The sequence below is a fragment of the Ciona robusta genome, unplaced genomic scaffold (genome assembly GCF_009617815.1).
Source record: "Ciona robusta unplaced genomic scaffold, ASM961781v2 AP042744.1".
NCBI lineage: Eukaryota > Metazoa > Chordata > Ascidiacea > Phlebobranchia > Cionidae > Ciona > Ciona robusta.
This window is the reverse complement of record NW_028323123.1, coordinates 130878-151851: the sequence shown is the minus strand read 5'-3', so window position 1 is coordinate 151851 and position 20974 is coordinate 130878. Positions and strand designations below refer to the sequence as shown.

General features: G+C 36.4%; 3 protein-coding genes and 1 long non-coding RNA gene across 4 annotated transcripts in view; 2 read left to right on the top strand and 2 right to left on the bottom strand.

Annotated features, from left to right (window-relative positions):
• Window positions 1–534: 534 nt before the first annotated feature.
• On the bottom strand, window positions 535–2685 carry LOC149723597 (uncharacterized). The gene is made up of 2 exons (XR_016386906.1): window positions 2026–2685; window positions 535–1338 (listed from the first exon to the last, which is right to left on the bottom strand). It is a non-coding gene; the product is annotated as an uncharacterized LOC149723597 (long non-coding RNA).
• A 1281-nt stretch (window positions 2686–3966) lies between these two features.
• LOC149723596 (decapping and exoribonuclease protein-like) lies at window positions 3967–5808 on the top strand. The gene is made up of 2 exons (XM_089893520.1): window positions 3967–4767; window positions 5414–5808. Exons 1-2 carry the CDS (start codon window positions 3967–3969, stop codon window positions 5750–5752), a joined length of 1140 nt encoding a protein of 379 aa, XP_089749646.1. The 3' UTR covers window positions 5753–5808.
• LOC149723594 (outer dense fiber protein 2-like) overlaps window positions 3984–20974 on the bottom strand; it is a 17829-nt gene continuing 838 nt past the window's right edge. Inside the window, exons 3-18 of the mRNA XM_089893504.1 lie at window positions 20712–20897; window positions 19162–19227; window positions 18080–18189; window positions 17464–17593; window positions 17001–17126; window positions 15703–15840; window positions 9970–10101; window positions 9469–9704; window positions 9044–9190; window positions 8664–8853; window positions 8399–8533; window positions 8166–8264; window positions 7473–7655; window positions 7274–7387; window positions 6973–7065; window positions 3984–6405 (exon numbers count right to left, since the gene is read on the bottom strand). Coding sequence (XP_089749630.1) covers window positions 6211–6405; window positions 6973–7065; window positions 7274–7387; window positions 7473–7655; window positions 8166–8264; window positions 8399–8533; window positions 8664–8853; window positions 9044–9190; window positions 9469–9704; window positions 9970–10101; window positions 15703–15840; window positions 17001–17126; window positions 17464–17593; window positions 18080–18189; window positions 19162–19227; window positions 20712–20897 — 2280 coding nt within the window. The 3' untranslated portion in view covers window positions 3984–6210. The remainder of the gene's footprint in view (window positions 6406–6972; window positions 7066–7273; window positions 7388–7472; window positions 7656–8165; window positions 8265–8398; window positions 8534–8663; window positions 8854–9043; window positions 9191–9468; window positions 9705–9969; window positions 10102–15702; window positions 15841–17000; window positions 17127–17463; window positions 17594–18079; window positions 18190–19161; window positions 19228–20711; window positions 20898–20974) is intronic.
• Window positions 10197–11074, top strand: LOC149723595 (uncharacterized). Its single transcript, XM_089893527.1, has one exon. The coding sequence runs from the start codon at window positions 10416–10418 to the stop codon at window positions 11055–11057; it is 642 nt and encodes a 213-aa protein (XP_089749653.1). The 5' UTR covers window positions 10197–10415; the 3' UTR covers window positions 11058–11074.

The window sequence follows — 20974 nt, the reverse complement described above, 5'->3', positions numbered from 1 at the left end:
TTAATATCTCGAGTTATAGTAAGGCTAAAATAGCAATCTTGGTGGTGTACCATAACCCGGGATATTTAATAATATATGATATATTTACTAATATATGATTTTTATGGGGAAATTCCGTTACGGTCTAATGATTTTCTTTTTTTCTTTTTTAGTCTCTCGTTTATTTCTATAGGCAAGGGGGGAGGATTCCTCACTAGCACCATACGTTTGGAAATAGTTATTTTTACATGGAGCTATACAGAGAAGACGGAAAAAATTTTCCGCTAGAAGGCGATGACAAATTCGTTTCTCTATTTTATGGGGAGCAGTTAGTTTCACGCTTTATACACATAAGATATAAACCCCTAACCCCTAACTCCTAACCCCAAACTCGTCAAACAAAAAAAACTTGAAAAAAAATATAAAAAAAGTATTCCACTGTGCGGGACTCGAACCCAGTAAAAATGAAACAAAGAGAGTTTACGACCTCACGCAAACCGCTACACCACAGACTCGACGACAGTAAACATAACGAAAGAGCGTATATAACCGACCTAATGTGGGAAATATGTTCTTACTAGTGTTTTATGTATTTAGAAAGGTATTTTTATTATTTAATTAATTTGTTTTACACTTATTAACACTTTGTAGTGCTATTTTGTTCGTTTTTCCGTATTTTTTAATTTAAATAATTACCGCCTCTAGCGGAAAAAATTTTCCGTCTTCTTTGTATAGTCCCATGTGTTATTTTTCCCTATAAACTTAAATTAAGTCAATGAACGAAGAAAAACTACATATAACGCACTGGCTTCCATTGACTACTATAGTAAACGGGAACGAGTCGTGAAAAGAGAGAGTGTATCATGCTCTCTCCTTTACCGACATTAGAGATGCGCGTTCTATTCTTTTTTATTTCTGTGCCTACCGCTAATGGCGCAGGTTTGTGTGCATTAGTCAATAAATTGTAAATTTTTACTAAGTCAATGTTTCGTCGACCGATTTTCTGTAAATTTTTACTAAGTCAATGTTTCGTCGACCGATTTTCTGTAAATTTTTACTAAGTCAATGTTTCGTCGACCGATTTTCTGTCTAAATAGTGAGGTGCCTGCTTCCGATCTTCGATAAAGAAACAGTTTCTCTTTTTCTCTAAATAGTGCACGCACGTGCTCCCAATCGTCGATAAAGAAAAAACCTGCTTTTTCTCTCTAAACAGTGAAGGCGTCTGCTCCCAATCGTTTTTTTGGTAGTTAAAACAAGTGTACGCAGAAAGAAATTAGTCTTGTACTCTTGTGTATTTCTGTTTTTCGTTAATGAGCAGTTTTACGCATGTAATTGTATTAATGTCTCAGTAGTTTGCTCCTATTAAATAAGTTTAATTAATTTTTGGATAAAACCCGCATGTTTATTTTAATTCTATATCTAAGAGTCACAATTCTGTTAGAAATGAGCTTCTTCATTGCACTCAAAATCAAAACGATAGTTGTAACTTGTTATGGTCTGTCCAACGTCAGTATTACATCGCAAACTTGTACAGAATAACTATAGAACAGTGACTCAACAGTAGCGCGTATAAAACATAACATGCTCGATAAAAACATACCCTGACTAACATAAATAATAATGCACATAATAAAAACGCGTAAGATTGATTTTAAACTACAATAATATGACTACTTTACTATTTTTTAAGAGGAGGGGTTCTAATTTTACAAAAAAAATAAAATAATATTTAATTTTTTTTTTAAATAGTATTTAAAGGGCGGAGGGGGTCTGGTGTTTTATACTTTTATATTTGGAAAATCGAGGGGTTGCTGCAACCCCTGCAAAATTATCCGAGTAGGCCCGCATACCCTGCACCATATAAATCAACGCCACTGTGTATTGGCATATAACAAAATAAATAAGTTGAATTGAACACATCGATATCGGTAGCTATGTACAGTTATGGAAAGCACCCATACCTGTAACATAACAACCTAATTGAGGCATTCGGTGAGCACACATTACATTTATCAATAACTAACTATATAATATATAGGACATTACCTGATTCAATATTCAGAAGCAGTCATCTAAAGAGACTGTATATTGCTAATACCTATTACATAATACCACTTAAAAGCTGTGGTTTTACATTTCCCATCGGATTGTGCTCAATACAACGACATAAATTTATCTACCTACCACTCTATAAGTAAAATCAAATGGGAATATTACATACAAACATTAATTTTGTTCTAGGGTAGATATATTGCATACAAAACATGAATTACGTTCTAGGGTGGATATATTGAATACAAAACATAAATTACGTTCTAGCTAGGGTAGATATATTGAATATAAAACATTAATTACGTTCTAGGGTAGATATATTGAATACAAAACAAGAAAACATTAATTACGTTCTAGGGTAGATATATTGAATATAAAACATTAATTACGTTCTAGGGTGGATATATTGAATACAAAACATGTATTACGTTTTAGGGTAGATATATTGCACACAAAACATAACTTACGTTCTAGGGTAGATATATTGAATACAAAACATTAATTACGTTCTAGGGTAGATATATTGAATACAAAACATTAATTACGTTCTACGGTAGATATATTGAATACAAAACAATAATTACGTTCTAGGGTGGATATATTGAATAAAAAACATAACTTACGTTCTAGGGTAGATATAGTGAATATAAAACATTAATTACGTTCTAGGGTAGATATATTGAATACAAAACAATAATTACGTTCTAGGGTAGATATATTGCATACAAAACATAACTTACGTTCTAGGGTAGTTATATTGAATACAAAACAATAATTACGTTCTAGGGTAGATATATTGAATACAAAACAATAATTACGTTCTAGGGTAGATATATTGAATATAAAACAATAATTACGTTCTAGGGTAGATATATTGCATACAAAACATAACTTACGTTCTAGGGTAGATATATTGAATACAAAACAATAATTACGTTCTAGGGTAGATATATTGAATACAAAACAATAATTACGTTCTAGGGTAGATATATTGAATACAAAACAATAATTACGTTCTAGGGTAGATATATTGAATACAAAACAATAATTACGTTCTAGGGTAGATATATTGAATACAAAACAATAATTACGTTCTAGGGTAGATATATTGAATACAAAACATTCATTACGTTCTAGGGTAGATATATTGCATACAAAACATAACTTACGTTCTAGGGTAGATATATTGAATATAAAACAATAATTACGTTCTAGGGTAGATATATTGAATACAAAACATTCATTACGTTCTAGGGTGGATATATTGCATATAAAGCGTTCATTACGTTCTAGGGTGGATATATATTGTACAGAAAATATAACTTACGTTCTAGGGTAGATATATTGAATACAAAACAATAATTACGTTCTAGGGTAGATATATTGCATACAAAACATAACTTACGTTCTAGGGTAGATATATTAAATACAAAACAATAATTACGTTCTAGGGTGGATATATTGCATATAAAGCGTTCATTACGTTCTAGGGTGGATATATATTGTACAGAAAATATAACTTATGGTGAGCATATCACTTCCACTTATGTGGGATGTAGCTCAATATATTATCGAAAATAATATAAATCGAATAGGTCAGTAAAATACATATAATACAGCCTACAGGATACAGTTAATCAGTTATACATGATACAGCTAACTATGTAAACCTCCTAGTTTCTACTTCTGCGACTGACATGTGATGTTACTACAAACCTATTTGCGTTGCGTAATATTGCAAATCCTTTTTTTTCTTTTTAACCACTCAGGCATGTCGGCGAGAATTACGTTCTGGGACAGAGGATAAAGTACGTACCGTGGTAGCAGTGGTAGCCTAGAAGGTATCGAAAATATCTGTATTATCTGTATTCTAGGGTCACCTTGGTCTCTAGCACCCTACCTCATTAGCACCTAAAGAGAAAATAAATACCCGTTATGCCATCTGTTAAACAGCTTCTACAATGTCAGAATCCAGAAGAATGCTTTCTTCGTAAGCCAACTGAAGCTGGACGTTTCTCTTTGGACGCAGAGCGAAAATTTCATCACGATAGGTCCGCAATGTCGTGCTTCTGTCCACCAGTCAGAAACAACAGACTGCTTTACACCCTGGACTTAAATGATGGTTATAACACAGATCGATTTATTAAAAGGGATGAAAATGTAAAAGAAAAACTGGATAACATGCTGCATTGGTTGCTTTTGAATAAAAACCGTTTCGTTACTGACGAGCGCCGTGCTAATAAGACTAATGTAATTGGAGCTTATCCTGACTTTGTTCTCTGGAGGGGACACCTTTCAAAAATGATGTGCACCCCATTTGAAAATCGTGAAGGCTGGGAAATGGCCATACAGAAGATGGGAAAAACAATTTACATCAGTGAGGTTGAAACTGTTGAAGCAATGGCCAAACGTGCAAATTTAAGCGAACGCGAAAGATTAATGACTTATTGGGGTGTTCGTTTTGAGGGTTATATGACTGGAAATTTTCCCAAACCAGGTCAAAACCTCAAGCCCAAAAACCTTATGGAAAGCAAACAGACAGTAACAAACACTAATACAGCATTTTGCTCAGTGTTGCGGTCAAGACTGAATAGTCGACACAGCTTAATCTATGGGGCAGAGGTAGATTGTTGTTTACCAGTTGAAGTTGTTTTTGCCCCAGACTCGTATGTCGAGTTAAAAACAAGTCGAATGTTTGATTCATTTAGACAAGAAAACAGTTTCTACAAATTTAAGGTGAGTAAACGAACTTGTTTATATCAGAGTATCTGGATAATGACAATCTTTATTGGACAGAAGTGGTGTTCTTGTCTACTAACTAAACTCATAGCCACCTATTTTAAATTTTATTTTTAGCTCCTTGATCAAAACTTATATATAATATATATATATATATATATATATATAATCATTAAATTTTTGACGCCTGCTTTTTTAACTTATTACAGTCATTAACAGGATTTAGTACAGCCACTAATCAGGTAAATACAGGACTAAATTTTAGTTGAGAGCTAACTTTAGACAAGAATACCAACCTTGGTGTCTATGTTTATGCACATAATGACCGACCACTTCAGAGGTAAATTGACATTTTGACCACACAACACAATAACTTTTACTCCTTCCCTTTTTGTTTTATCTTGGTACGCCACTGCACATGGCTAAAGCCATTGTACATCACTTCTGTAAAAAGGGTATGCATGGGCAATATAGTTTGGTTTTAGAATTGATATTGGGACGGTACGGTCCCAGTGGGATCTGCTAAATACCATTAATAAGCCAATGGTCATGTTTAGTCATGTGCCTATTGAGCGAGGCATAATTTTCATCATTTCTAAACAAATTTAAATTATAAAGTTTAACAAAGAAATTGTATTTTTAGGCACGAAAATGGTGGGCACAATCATTTTTAGCAGGTGTTCCTCAAATAACCTGTGGCTTCCGTGATGACAGAGGGTTTGTCACTGAATTGTGCGATTTTAAAACGTTAGAACTTCCATCCAAAACTGATGCTTGGAACAGTCAGACTTGCCTGGTGTTTCTTGACAATATCTTGCAGTTCATAAAAGAAATGAGCCAAGACACTAATGCTCATAGTGTCAGTAAAGTTGCACTGTTAAAATACAGACCACAAGAACAATATATTTTATATGAAGTGTCAGATTCTAAAGAGTTTTGTTTTCTACCAGATTGGTTCGTCAAAGCAATGAGAGACCTGTAACTTTTATATAAAATTTATTTTTATATTTTGAAATACAAAGCTATTTTGCATAAAAATGCATCTATGCCATATTAACACTTGTCCGTATAAAAGCCAGAATGTTTCAAGTTATATAAAAATCAAAGCGAGCTTGTGTTAAAATATAGCTGTGCATATTTCCACACTGCATTGTTACATTACAATAGTCATTGGATTTTAAAAAATCTAAATCATGAAGATAATGTGATGTGTATAAAGGATATTACTAGTGATGTATATCATAAATTAAACTAGTGGGACTACTGCTAACATAATACAAAATTGTGCCGTGTTGTGTCTACTAGAGATATTGCAATATTTTAAGGTTTTCTTGCCATTTTTACAGTTTAAAAATATTAAATCCTGGCACTCCATAAACCTCAGTAACTTAAAAACATCAGGTGTTGCATATGCACGCTACAACTAAACCACTGTTGAAATCATAAGGGTGAATGAGATGAAGCACCAGGTCGGACACGGACAGGGGTTGATGTAAGAGACGTATCGCCCCCAAACACATTGTTGTACGAAGTTTTAAGGAAGTTAACGTAATTTCTCATTGATCTGTTGGTTGATTCTGATTGTTCTAATCGATCTCGAATGTCCTGCAGTTTACTCTGGTTGCGCCGATCCGCCTGTTATATTGATTACTTGAATTAATTGTAACTTTTTTTATTTTTGCGTGGCGGGGAAAGGCAGTTGTTATACCACAAGTGTTCTATACCGGCACCAGGGCATAGTGGTTATCACGCCTGCCTGTAACCTAGAGGCAATGGTTTCACAAGGCTTAACACTGGTACCACTGTGGGCGTATGTGTCCTTAGGTAAGAACCCTATGGGCAATTGTTCCAACCTAGTGGTCACTAATGGATTGTCCAAATTATCAGCCATACACAAAAAAAAGAAAAAATCCCCCCAAAAATAATTACCCGCAAAGTAACATACATGATAACTCGTAAGCTGGCATGAGGTGTTAAACCTGTGTGATAATGACTGTTGTTTTCTGGCCACGCAAGGATAAATTAGGTTACATAACATTATTTCATACACCTTGTGCCCACTCGTGTTATAACTAATTTCCCTTGACACAAGGGTAAGTAAGTTACAATCATTCATCCAACCAAAACTTTTGTGTTACAAGAGATGCAAGCCAGATATTAACCAAACTATAATGTGATTTAAAATATTCGAACAAATCTTACATCTTCTTTCTGTCGTTTCACCAAAGCAACATCGGTTTTCAATCGTGTTATTTGCGTTTCAAGATCAACGATACGAGATTGAGCAGCTTGGTCCTTCAAGTTTAAATATCAGCATAACTTATGTGGGGAAAAATTTATTTAGTACACTAGATAAAAATGTAAGTTGGACTAAAAGCAATTCGCGTGTTAAAGGTATCCAATTACTATCCAGCTGCAGAAATACTTTATGGGGGTTATGCGTCGCACATATAATGCATTATGGTATTGAGGTATTCATGATTTTATCAGTAAAACATCTTACTCGAATTGTAGCCTTTTCTGACTGTGCAGTCACTGTTTTTCTATGGTCGGCAACAGCAGCTTCTAACTGTCGCTTCAAGCTGTTTCTTTCATGTGTCAGCTCCTCCACTTTAAGCTGAGAAAAAACTCCAGAGTTTAGCCACATGCCCACATACCATGACAGAAGATACCTTAATAAAAAAAAATCAGCTATAATTAACCTGTAAAATTTGAATACGTTCATCTTTATTCACGGTATCGATGACACTTTCTTTCACCCTTGTATCACGATCGTCTAACTTCACATGCATAATATCCATTCGAGCTTCCAGGGCACGATTTTCATCGGAAAGAGCAGCGATCCGTTGACGAAGCATCGCTGTTTCATTTAAATAATCTTCAGCCTGCAACAAAATGTTTAAAATAGGCTTGGTTTTAATTATTTACAATCACTTACTTAAAAACAAAGCCCATATGCGTTACTGGATACCTACTCAATTATCTTAATAAAAAATTAGTGTTTATCCTCTCTTTGCATGGCAGGTCAGAAACAGCCGTTATAACACACCAATACAGTGTTTTGTTTCATACACATCGTACTTAAAAGTAATCACATATGTATTTTTTATTCTTTCTGGGTGAGGTCCTTGTCAAGGACCTAGGATTTAGGCCAGATTTGGCCCATTACCCCAACACCCAGAAAGACCTATTAGTGACCGCTAGGTTGGAGCAATGTTCGTTAAGTGTCTTCCCCAAAGTCACTTACGCTGATCAGTATTAGTACCGCCGTCGAGCATAGCACCGGGAGTACTTTGGTTTTCGATGCAGGTGACAAAACCACTCAGCCATGGCGCCAGACAATCCCATATGTAACTATGTGGATATAAATGCAAAGTAAGGATCAATCATCCTACCTTGTTGGTCATATCTGCAATGACTTTTGTTTGATCTGCTGATCTTTGTTCAAAGACATGAAGTTTCTCTTGAGTATCTTGCAACTTCATCTCAGTTTCCTGAAACAATAAAAGACATTAATTGCAATCAGTGGTGCAAAGAGGCACAAGAAAGGAGGGAACTATTTTAGGCAAAACTGGGTATTTAAAGATGAAATCAAATGGATATTTTAAAACTGGTGCTATCATCCAACCTTAAGTAACTCAGGAAGAGGTTGAAGATCTTTCATCCTGTCTAACATTTGTTCCTTTACCCTTTCAATCTCACTGCTACCATCTTCACGCATCCTACGTGAGTTGCGCTCCACTCTCTCTGCTGTGAGGAGTGCCTAGGAAGAAGGGATTTAATCACAAAGTCAGATCAATAATTATATACTATTTGGGCAAGGGGTGTAGTCCTACAGAGATGCACACGCTGGGACTTGGGCTTTATATCAGAATTCACCCAGGCATATTCACCTCCTCTGCTTCATTTTTTGCTTTCCGAAGTTGACCTCTCAGGTCAGCAATGACAGAATCTTGCTGCCTTGCATCTGCTTTTAACCCTGCAACCTCTTTCTGAGCGATCCTTGCTCTTTCCTCAGCCACCATCATTTCATTCTTGCTTCTTTCAGCATTGGATCGGTATGTATGGTTTTCAGAAGTCAATCTGAAAGTTTTAAAAAAAATATGAATTTTTCGGAGTCCGAAGTCAAGCACTTAAAATCAATTTAAGCAACTATCAACCTTCACTTTTTTAACACTTTTTCACTCTATTCAATTTTTAGGCTTACAAAACAAACAATCTTTAATAAATCCGTTTCACCTTATTGAAACATAATAATTTTAAGTCGACCCACTGTTCAATACGTTGTCTCATATCATCCCCTTTACTCTTGGATAATATCTCATTCGTGCGAATAGTTGATTCAAGATCATTATTTTTCTTTGATAGTGAATTAACATGATCGTCCAACACAATCTTCTCTTCATTAGCTCTCTGGTATCTAAAGGTTAAAACATTTTTTTTCCTTTTTTTTGTAAATATCCTAACATGCAACAAATTTTGGTTTAGTTGGACAATACACGGTAAAGCAGTGTGTGAATCTATTTTATATGGGTGGGGTCTTAAAATTACAATAACAAACAATATTTATTTAGATTTTCACACTTGTTATATATTCCAACGTTCAACATCATTTTTATACAAAACAATGTTATCAAACTATAACCGAAACAACAAAGTGATGTTGAAGAGCAACAACACTTATCTCCTGATCTCCACCTCTCTCTCCATGCATCAGCTTGTGATCTTGCTTCATCCAACTTTCGCTCCCGATCATCCAAACGTGACTCTGTAATCTTTAAAGCTTCTTCCGCTTTATCAGCTCGACTTTTCTGGGCCCGAGTTGCTTTCTTCAATACCTCCTTCTCACGAGTAACTGCCTCACGTTCCTGTCGAGCGGCACCAGTCATCTCTTGCGCTTCATGGCGAATTGCATCCGTGTCCCGCTCTATACTCTGGATCATTATTATATAAGATTTTTTTCCCTTGTTTTGTATTTTTATTCTATACAGGGGGTTTGTTTTTGACTTCGTCTAACTGTTTGTTTTTCACGTAGGTTACTTTCAAACTATGTAGTTGTGTTTTTGAGTTTACTTAACTATGTAGTTGTGTTTTTGAACTTTACTTAATAGATTAGCAACTGATTGTTTTAGAATGCAATTACATTTATCTTATAATGTTATCATTGTGATAATTTAGTTACAATTCTCAATTCCTTACTTTAAGTTGAACATGAAGTCGATTATTCTCCATTTCCTTTGCACGAAGTTCACGTTGTAGATGGGCACGAGTTGCGTCGACCGATTTGTTCAACTCGTTTAATGTACGAGCGTGGTTCTTCTCTTCGTGTACCTTGGAAATTAAATTCGGGTGTATAAAAACATTTATATATTTGAATAATTTTACACCTTTTTTACATGTGTAAAACAGTTTCTGCAAAATAAGTGTTAAATATAATTCTTAAAAGGGCATACTGTAGCGCTCATTCCTGTGTGCGTGCGTGTGTGTGCGAAACGCCCCTTTTTATTTGCCTTCTTCTTCCGTTCTCTTTCGTGTTTCGCGTGCGTTCAAAACTGAATCATTACAATATATACAACGAGCAATAAGCATCGTCGCTACATTTTGGTGACCTCGACGCAAGATACGTTTTATCTTGCTGGTTAAAAATGACAGAAAGCGCAGTGACTTTGAAACTTCCTACCTTTTGGACAGAACAAGCAAGAGTCTGGTTTCAACAAACAGAAGCTCAATTTGCCTTAAGAAAAATAACTTGCGATGAAACTAAATACTTCTACGTCGTCTCGTCGCTTGATCAAAAAACTGCAAGCAGGTTGGTCGATCTGTTAGAAGAACCACCAAGGGACAATAAATATGGGAAGATTAAACAGCGACTTCTGGATGTGTTTAGTCTCTCTGAATATGAACGAGCGGCAAAGCTACTAAACATAAAAGAGCTAGGAGACAAAAAGCCTTCTGAGCTCATGGATGAGATGTTGTCTCTTATGTGCGGACATACCAATTGCTTTGTGTTCCGCTACATTTTCCTACAAGCCCTCCCTGAAGAAATACGCTTGGTCGTAGCAAAAGAAGACTTTGAAGACCCCCGAGCCACCGCTCTACAAGCCGATGTTCTCTGGAATTCGCAAAGTCACGATTATCACATTTCGAAGGTGAAGAAACGCGATGAAGAACTGAAGAATTTCAAAACAAGAACCCGGAACGCACCAAAACTGTGCTATTACCACGAACGTTTTGGACAAAGGGCTACCAAATGTCAGAAACCTTGCATTTGGCAGGGAAACGAATAAGCCGGTCGCTTTTAACATCATCAGCGACCGGCCGAACCAATACTTTATTTTACATCCGGGACAGAAATACGTGTCAAAAATTCTTAGTAGACACCGGCGCTGAAATAAGTGTCTATCCTGCGTCTGCGTTACAGCGCAGGAGTTCAACACGTGGCAAAGAGCTTTTGGCAGCAAACGGCACGAACATTCCAACGTATGGTTCGAGACAACTCCAATTGGATTTCGAAATCGGCACGTTTTCTTGGACATTTGCTCTTGCCAAAGTTACGCAACCGCTTCTCGGCGCAGACTTCTTGCGCGCACATTCGTTGATGGTCGACCTCAAGCGTAATCGTCTGCTGCATGCAAAGTTTTTCTCAAGCGTCCCTCTTCGAACTACCAATGAAGCCGCGCCGCAGCTGAACACAATTGCTTCTAGTGATAACGTGTTCGCAAGACTTCTCTCTAAATATCCGGACATTACAGCACCAACACTTCCTGCTTCATTACCCAAACACAACGTCGAACATTACATTGCTACAACAGGACCGCCCATACACTCAAAAGCTCGAAGATTATCACCTGAGAAACTTTCGATAGCTAAACAAGAATTTCGGAAAATGCTGGAGATGGGAGTAATTCGAAGATCATCGAGCCCATGGTCATCACCACTCCACATGGTTCCAAAGGACGGTACTGGTTGGCGTCCATGCGGTGATTATCGCAGGTTAAACGCTGTCACTGAACCGGATAGGTATGCATTGCCGCATATCCAGGACTTCTCAGTCGGCTTATCAGGTGCAAAGTTTTTTTCAAAAATAGATTTGGTTCGTGGCTACCACCAAGTCCCTGTCGCAGAGCAAGACATCCCAAAAACTGCAGTCGTTACTCCATTCGGTTTGTTCGAGTTCATTCGAATGCCTTTCGGAATGAAGAACTCTGCACAAGTTTTCCAACGATTGATGGACAGCATTTGCCAATCCATGAAGTTCGCCTTCGTTTACTTGGACGACATACTCATCGCAAGCAAATCATTGAAGCAACATCTTTCTCATCTCAATGAACTTTTCCAACGTTTGTCGGACAATGGCTTGGTGATTAATTTGAAGAAATGTTCTTTTGGGAAACCACATATCGACTTTTTAGGTCATCACGTTGATGCAAATGGAGCCAAACCACTTCCCCGCAAAGTAGCAGCAATACAACGCTTTCCACGACCTGATACTATCAAAGCCCTGCAACAATTCGCAGGAATGGTAAATTTCTACCACCGGTTCATACCTTCTGCAGCAAGTATCATGCAAGACATATACAAAGCGTTAGCAAACAAACCTAAACAACTACTTTGGACGAAGGAATTAGAATCCGGCTTCAATAACGCAAAAACTGCGTTAAAAGAAGCGGTAACGCTTGTTCATCCAAAGCCACAAGCGCCAATATCGTTGACAACGGACGCTTCAGACCATGCTGTTGGCGGTGTTTTGGAACAACACGTTGATGGTCACTGGAGACCGCTGGCATTCTTCAGCCGACAGTTACGACCTGCAGAAAAGAAATACAGCACCTTCGACAGAGAATTGCTGGCTCTTCATCTGGCCGTTCGCCATTTTCGTTACTTTGTAGAAGGAACAAAGTTTACAGCATATACCGACCATAAGCCATTAACATTTGCCTTTCAAAAGGCAGCTGATCCTTGGTCCGCTAGACAACAACGACATCTTAGTAGCATATCTGAATATACAACTGATGTTCGATATGTTAAAGGAAAGAACAACGTGGTGGCAGACGCTCTGTCACGTTCTTATGTTTCCGCAATACAGACCCAACCAATCGATCTGGATTTTAGCAAACTAGCTGAAGCGCAATGTTGTGACGAAATCACTGCATATCGCACAGCGATGACATCTTTACAGTTCGAAGATGTAGCCGTCAATCAATCGCAATCGACATTATTGTGTGACGTATCTACTGGAAACCCGAGACCAGTAATTCCCACAAGTTGGAAACGGCGAATCTTTGATGCTGTTCACGGGTTATGTCATCCTTCAGTGCGGACGACTCAGAAAATCATAACAAGTAAATTCGTATGGCATGGAATCAAAAAGGAAGTTCGTCTTTGGGCACAACAATGCATACAATGCCAAAGATTCAAAATCCATCGCCACGTCCAAGCACCGCTCGAACAAATTGCTGTGCCCGATGCGCGGTTCAGCCACATACACATCGACATCGTTGGGCCATTACCAGAGTCAAAGGGATATAAATACCTGCTAACTATCGTAGACCGATACACCCGATGGCCAGAAGCTATTCCTTTGGAAGAAACCACAACCGTTAGTTGTGCAAGAGCTTTTGCTTATAATTGGATCTCCCGGTTCGGTGTTCCAAACAACATGACGTCTGACAGAGGGCCACAATTCACATCAAGTATGTGGAAAGAAGTTTGTAATATGCTTGGCATTAAGCACCAGTGCACCACGGCATTTCATCCCCAGGCCAATGGCCTGGTCGAACGTTTCCACAGACACCTCAAGTCGGCACTGACCTCACGCCTTTCAAACACAAATTGGCGCGATGAGCTACCATGGGTACTGCTGGTAATTCGCACCATGCCGAAAGAAGATTTAAACACCTCAAGCGCAGAGCTGGTATACGGGTCGACCCTGCAAGTTCCGGGAGATTTCGTCGCCACCGTACACCAAGAACCCGCACCATCAGAGTATCTTCGAACACTGCGCGAAGCACTGGCTAAACTGCTGCCAATGCCTACTACAAAACATTGTTACCGTAAACATTTTATTCCTCGTATTTTATTGCGCAGTTCATTTGTTTTTGTAAGAAAAGATTCCTATAAACCCCCCCTTAATCCTCCATATGAAGGCCCATTTAAAGTTGAACAACGCCACGAAAAATATTTTGTTTTGGACATTGGTGGCAAATCACAAACTGTGTCCATCGACAGACTTAAACCAGCCAATGTTGACCTATCGCAACCCTTACCAATTCCAAACCTTAAAAAGCGTGGTCGGCCTCGAAAAAAATTAAGTCGTTTCTGGGGGGAGGTGTGTAGCGCTCATTCCTGTGTGCGTGCGTGTGTGTGCGAAACGCCCCTTTTTATTTGCCTTCTTCTTCCGTTCTCTTTGGTGTTTCGCGTGCGTTCAAAACTGAATCATTACAATATATACAACGAGCAATAAGCATCGTCGCTACAATACCAACAAAAAAAAGATTCTGAGGGCACCATCAAAGTTTCATCTGAGGGTACTGTGATTTGAGGGGACCATTAAAGTTTGAAAATCTAAATACCTTTTTAAAGAAAATGAGTTTTAATCCGCAAATTCAACTGCTGGAGTAAAAAAAAAATTGACCATGGCATAATGCATAGGATTTCCCCCCAAAAAAATTACTTAATTTGAATCATTTCTAGTTTCTAAAATGCTGAAGAATATTAAAATTTTATTTCTAATTTGGTATGACAAAAATTGTTTTTTAATTTTTGATTAAACATAACTACATAATATGCTAACTCAGCACTTTTTTCCTATTAGTTTATTTTTAGCACTTTTTTTATATTAAAATATTTACAAATATTTCTTTTTACAATTAGTTTCAATGTATTCCCTAGCAAAACTATTTAGGCCGGCGCCGTGGTATAGTGGTTAGCGCGCCTGCCTGTAACCCAGAGGTAATTGGTTCAAGGCACGATGCTGCTACCATTCTGGGCGTATGTGTCCTTGGGCAAGACACTTAACGGCAATTGCTCCAACCCAGTGGTTACTAATGGGTTGTCCAAATTATCAGCCATACATAAAAAAAATGAAAAAATCCCAAAAAAATAATCACCTACAAAGTAACATACATGGTAACTCGTAAGCTGGCACGAGGTGTTAAGCCCGTGTGATAACGACTGTCGTTTTCCGGCCACGCGAGGATAAAGTAAGTTACATACATTCAAAACGTCATATAGTTTTGTATGACATTGCACAAAGTTACATATATAGGTGATGTTCTGGGTTTAACACAATTGATTGGCCCCGGACTGTTTTTATTGTTCATGTGGAATTTGTATTATCGGTTAGTTGAGCTTTGGCTGTGTTTCTTCGCACTATTTGTGTTCTTTTGTTTCCCTATTACTATTTGTAGACTTATTATTTTGCATTTCTTATCACTATTATTTACACACAACTAGTTTCGCACACTTGTTTTAACATTTCCGCTACTTTCTCGTTGTTAGTCTAATTGTTGCGTGTGTTGTGGCACGCCCCGCGACTTTTCCTTCTTCCAGTTGTTGGTGTATCAGGCAGTTCTCGTTCTACTGTTTCGGTAAAAGGTTGTATTTATTGTGAACTCTTGTAACGAATCGTTGAGGGAAAGCTGTATCCAGTCGAGTTGTTGTCACCAATGTGGTGTAACAGTTAAGTCTATTTTAATGTAATTCGTTTTGATGCATTTTTTATTAAATTACATGTTTTTTGTGTTTAAGTCGTATTTAGTGTAGCTTATAGCAGAGTACAACAGTAAGGCCCTGTGACTGGCCGTTAAAGCAGCTTCGCGGATCAAGGCACCGTTATAAAAGTAACATATAGGATAACTGGTAGTGACTGCCATTGCTTTGGCACACGAGATAGATAAGTTACATTCATTGATCCACAATGAAGATACCAACCTGAGCCTCCAGTTGTTCTGCATCTGTTTTCTTTTGGATGACTTCGGATCGCAGATGTAGAATCTCAGAATCTGTGTCCGCCATCTTCCGCATTAGGATGTCACGCTGCTCCTCCAATCTTTGAACATCCGATAAAGTCTGGAAGCAAAAAAGTATAAGTGTGAATAGATCTATTGAGTTCGAAGCTGTGGTTCAAGGCTTAGACAAATGTATCATAATCAAAGGGTATGATTAAGGCAATACACTAGTGCAGGGGTTCCCAAACTTATTTTATCGCGGGCCATTATGTGAAATCATAATTATGCGTTGGGCAAGGTTTTCCTTGCTATATTGGCGACGCGACTTGTGTATTGGCCAAAATTTGGTTATAACGAATACTGTTAGTTAGGTCAGAAAGTTCGGCACATATGCTGGTAATAAACATGGCTTCTAGAACAGATTAAACTATGTACTTGCGGAGTAAAAGACAAAGTTTCACAGTATTTTTGGTGAATCATGTCACGATATAACCCCTATACCAGAGTAACAAGCGTATAAGGTTGGCTGATGCTGTGACAGTCATAATCATTTTTGTGACGTAACAAAGACAACGTAAATTATTACAGAAATCAATAAAACATTTTTAGACGATTTTTTAAAGTAATATGTTTATTTGTGAACGTATGCAATCAGTAATTTTGAAGTCCTCTGAGGGCCATTTATTTTGCTCCTGCGGGCCGCGGTTTGGGAACCCCTGCACTAGTGGGTTGTCCAAATTATAGGCCACTTTTACAAAGTTGTGCGAAATTTGTTATCTTGTAAGCGCACAAAGAAAAACGTTCTGCGACATAATACACCCCTGACAGCAATGCAGTTGTTGCAAAGTTGAGGAAATGAGTTGAGACTTAGTCCAAGACAATGCCACTAAATAAATGGAGTTCATAACAGAGTTGCACTGGTTGCATGAAAGCCCTAAAATAGGCATACCGAGTGTTGAGGTAATGGGCCAAGTCTGGCATATATCCCAGGGCCCGGACAAGGACCTTACCCACATAGAATAGACCTTTTGGCAATTGTAGTACAATGGCCTCTTTCACACTTATAATACTAGCAGCAATTAAATAGGCCTAGGCTATACATATATAAACAAGAGAAATATTTTGTCATTCCTTAGAAGTTGTGCACCAATGAAAAATATCAATATCAATTCAGTTGGGGTAATAAACCACATTAAACCTCAGCCCCCCCTCCCTTGCTATAGCATTTCACCCGAATAAAATAGAATCATGTAAATAGTATGTGTATTGAAAAAGTTAAACCTTGTGTTCTGTTTGTAACAATCTCCTTGTAGCTCGATTACTGGCTTCAAATTCATCAAATTTCTGTAACAAAAGTTCTCTGTGTTTGGCAACCAAGTTCACCTCAGAATGAGACAACCTCTTTTCCTGTAAGTATTAAAATAGTTCAAAGTGTTACAAATTTAAACAACCTACTGCATACATTTCCACATTATTTAGGTGACACAGACCAAATTTTGGACCAAGAATCTAATATTTGTAATATATATATGTAGACTGGCAGTCAGGAACACTGTACTTTATTGTAAAACATCTGCCCTAACATTGATCTACGCGATAGCGATTGGACATTCAATACATGTCGTCATGATGAGCCATATATAGATTTATATAATATCTATCCAGTATACACATTTTGCACTATTGCGGTAACAACACACTGTTACTGCCAAGCTTTAAATAATATTTGCAGAAAACTTCTCACATATTTAAGTCTATTAACCACATCACGTAATGCAGCAACTTGCTTTGCAGCTTCCACACCAATCACTTCAACTTCTACCAGTTTACGAAGCAACAGATCTTGTTTTGTTGGAACTTCATCTGGTTTGTGTCTGTATGTATTAGATTAGAAAGTATATTAAACCTAAGGAAGATTTTTGCATCACTTGACTTTATATTTATTTGGGAGGTTTACTATGTATGATATGAAGGCCACTACATATTGAAGCTAATCAACTTTATTATTATTATTTAATGCAGTGCTGGACAAAACCAAAAGTATTGAAGTGGCGGTGTAGTCAAATAGTCAATTAACATTAGTCACAATAATTTATTTTTTAATATTTGTTTTTGACATAACATGTTAACCCCTTGTCTGTCATCGCATTTAAATTTTCTTTTGTAAAGTATCTCTTAAATCTAGACCAATACTAAATGACAAAGATTACACAAGTCTTCACTTGAAGCACGTATGCAAATTTACGTATGCAAATTTCTAAGAAAAAGACATGATGTCATTGCACGGTACTGTTTGTACTAATAATATGCTGCATAAAATATCTGCCTGCAAAGAATATTATTAAACAGTCAAAACTTACAAACTGTCATTCAGTTTGTCCACGCTTTTACGAAGTCTTAAATTTTCCTTTTCTGTTTCTTCACATTCCTTTGCCATATATTGTAAAGCTTTCTCTCTTGTTTCAAGTGCCTGTATTGGTCAGGATACAACCATATACAATATTTGTTTTTAAAATATATATGTGCAAGATAAGTATTTTAGATATTAAAATTTGTTAAGTCAGCAGGTATTTTTAATTTTATGCGATATTTCTCATCCATACACAATTTTTTTTATTTTTGTTTGATGCCCCTCTTACACCACAAAATTTTCATATAAAGCAACTTTTCCGATTGTGCGTTTGTTATATTTTTTATACTAAACAGCTTCTTTTTTCTTGATACTATTGCGAATATCACAATTTATGCGTTATTTTTTTCTTAACAGTGTTAACACAATAAAATAAGTTTGCCACGATGTCGGTTAATCTATATCCGGTTTAATATCTGGTCTCTTAAAAGTACACAGCGAGCTCAGGCATCAGATCTCACGTTGCCAGTAAAAATAATTGGCTGTTTAGAAAATGCATTGGATTTCCCATAAGAAAGCTTCGAAACTACTAAAGAAAAATCAAATTTTATTATGGATTTGATATAACGAATGCTTCTTCTTTATGAATATATAAAAAAAATGTTAATTTTATTATTTATATATGTTTTAATTTTAGATTGCAGAAGAAAGTTAGTTAAAGTAAAAGCTACATGCTAAACAGGAATGCAAATTCAGAGGTTTAAACCAGATCTTAGCAATTTAGTCTCTTGTCCCACATTATTACTCATTATATTGTCACAATACCTTTTAACGTAATATATAAAAATGCAACAATTTTTTTTGTGATTCATTGATTTAATATGCGCAATCATAAGTTCTGATTCCTTGTTCACGATTCACGATTGGTAGTTAGTTCCTATTTTACTTGAATATTTAAAGATAAATTAGCTGACTTTGCGGTGAAAGCGCCACACGAACATTGGGCTAGTTAAAGCAGCCAACATTTTATGTCAGAACCCACACCACGCGTCGTTATTAAACTCCCAAAAAATTTAAATGCAAACAACTTACAGCATGTGAAGCTTCTAATTGTTCTTCTTTCTCCTCCAATTCTTGCTCAATTTTCTTCATTTCAGCCTTTTAAAATATATATATATATAAAGTTAACTACATATTTATAAATATTCTACCTAAATTTTTAACAAATAAATCAAAGCTATGACTGAAAACAATCTTAACAAAATGATTTATGGTTTTCAAATTTCCACAGGGGTTTAAAAAAGTTGAAAGCTGACAAACAAACTTTAGTTATCCCGATAACAACGGCCTATCACTTAGCCACGTATACAACTATTGTCAGTTTTGAATTATTTATACCAATACAAGTTTCAAATTAAAGAACATACCAACAAAAAATCAAAATTTATGCATACATGGAAATGCTTTAATATTATCTAAATATACCACCATAGTTTCAAACAACAAATCGGCTTTTAAAAAAATGCTTTTAAAACCATAAATTTAACCAAAGTTATAAAAATAAGCCGTGTAACAACAAATGGAATTTCTCAAACGAAAAATTGTCACTCAACTTTTTTTAGTTTTTAACCTAATGAAGAAAATTTACAAAAAATTAGTTTGGCATGATTAATATGGAAAACCCATGCATTGTTGCACAGCATATATTTTTTAATTAGGTGGTTGAATTTGTGGTTTTGAAATGTATAAAATACTTTTATCATATACTTATGTACCTCGTCTTTTGGTGAAGTATTCACCCACTCCTTATACGCATTTTTTTCTATCTCTTCTACACAACAACCTTCTAATTCTTTTGAATTACTTTCCAATATATCATCACTGTAACTATGTATGGGTTCTCTGAATGAAACCTGAACAACATTACCTTCACTATGACCTAACACTAACTATTAAACGATTAATATCCTTTGCAAGCAAATATAATGGTAATACCTTACTGTATGACATTCTATCTGGCAGATTTTCCAACAAGTCATTCATAGTTCTGTCATTACTGTTTTTTCTACGAGAACTAAAATACAAATAAGTTTAAATTTTTCACAACCCAAAACAATATATATATATATATATATATATTATATTTCACTGATTTCATTTCTATGTTCTACCTGTCAATATACACCGCAGCATCTCCATTACCATGCTCAACTCTTAGGTTGATGTTTTTTGAAAAGGGAACTTTAAACTTTTGTGCAATATTTTCTGATTTTGCGGACTTCACAAGTCGACTTAATGCTTTCTTGACTCTCCTGTCTGTTGGGTTAGGTTCATCCAACTCATTACTACAACCAGCGTGATAATTATTTATTTCCTTCTGTGCTGTTTTGCAAGACGTACACTTCTGCTTTTTCTCCGCATTTTTTGAAATCTCTAAACTTATATCAGCTGCCTGCAACAGATTATTTGCCATTTTTCATGGAATTAAAAAATGATATATATATATATATTATATATAAATGGCTAAAAAAAAGAGTTTCGTAAATTAAATTGTTTTACAGAACTAGTTTTAGTAGTGGATTAAGTGGATTTGTAACCATATCCTGACTGCATACCGGAATATTATATAAAATGGTGTCTACCTCATTTTTTAGTGTTCCTACTTCAGCCATTAGGTTGTCAATCTTCTGCTCATATTCGGATAGATGTTGTCGCAAACGATTGTCTTCTTCTGTGGATAGATCGCTTGCTCTCAGAGGAGCAGAATCACTAGGGTGGATCTTTAAATCAAGCCGAGGTTGATTTACTTCAAGCTGGGAACCTCCAGACTAAAATTGGATTGAAACATAAAAATAGAAATAAAACCAGGGTGACAAGGGTAGCCACACTACAGGACGTATAACAG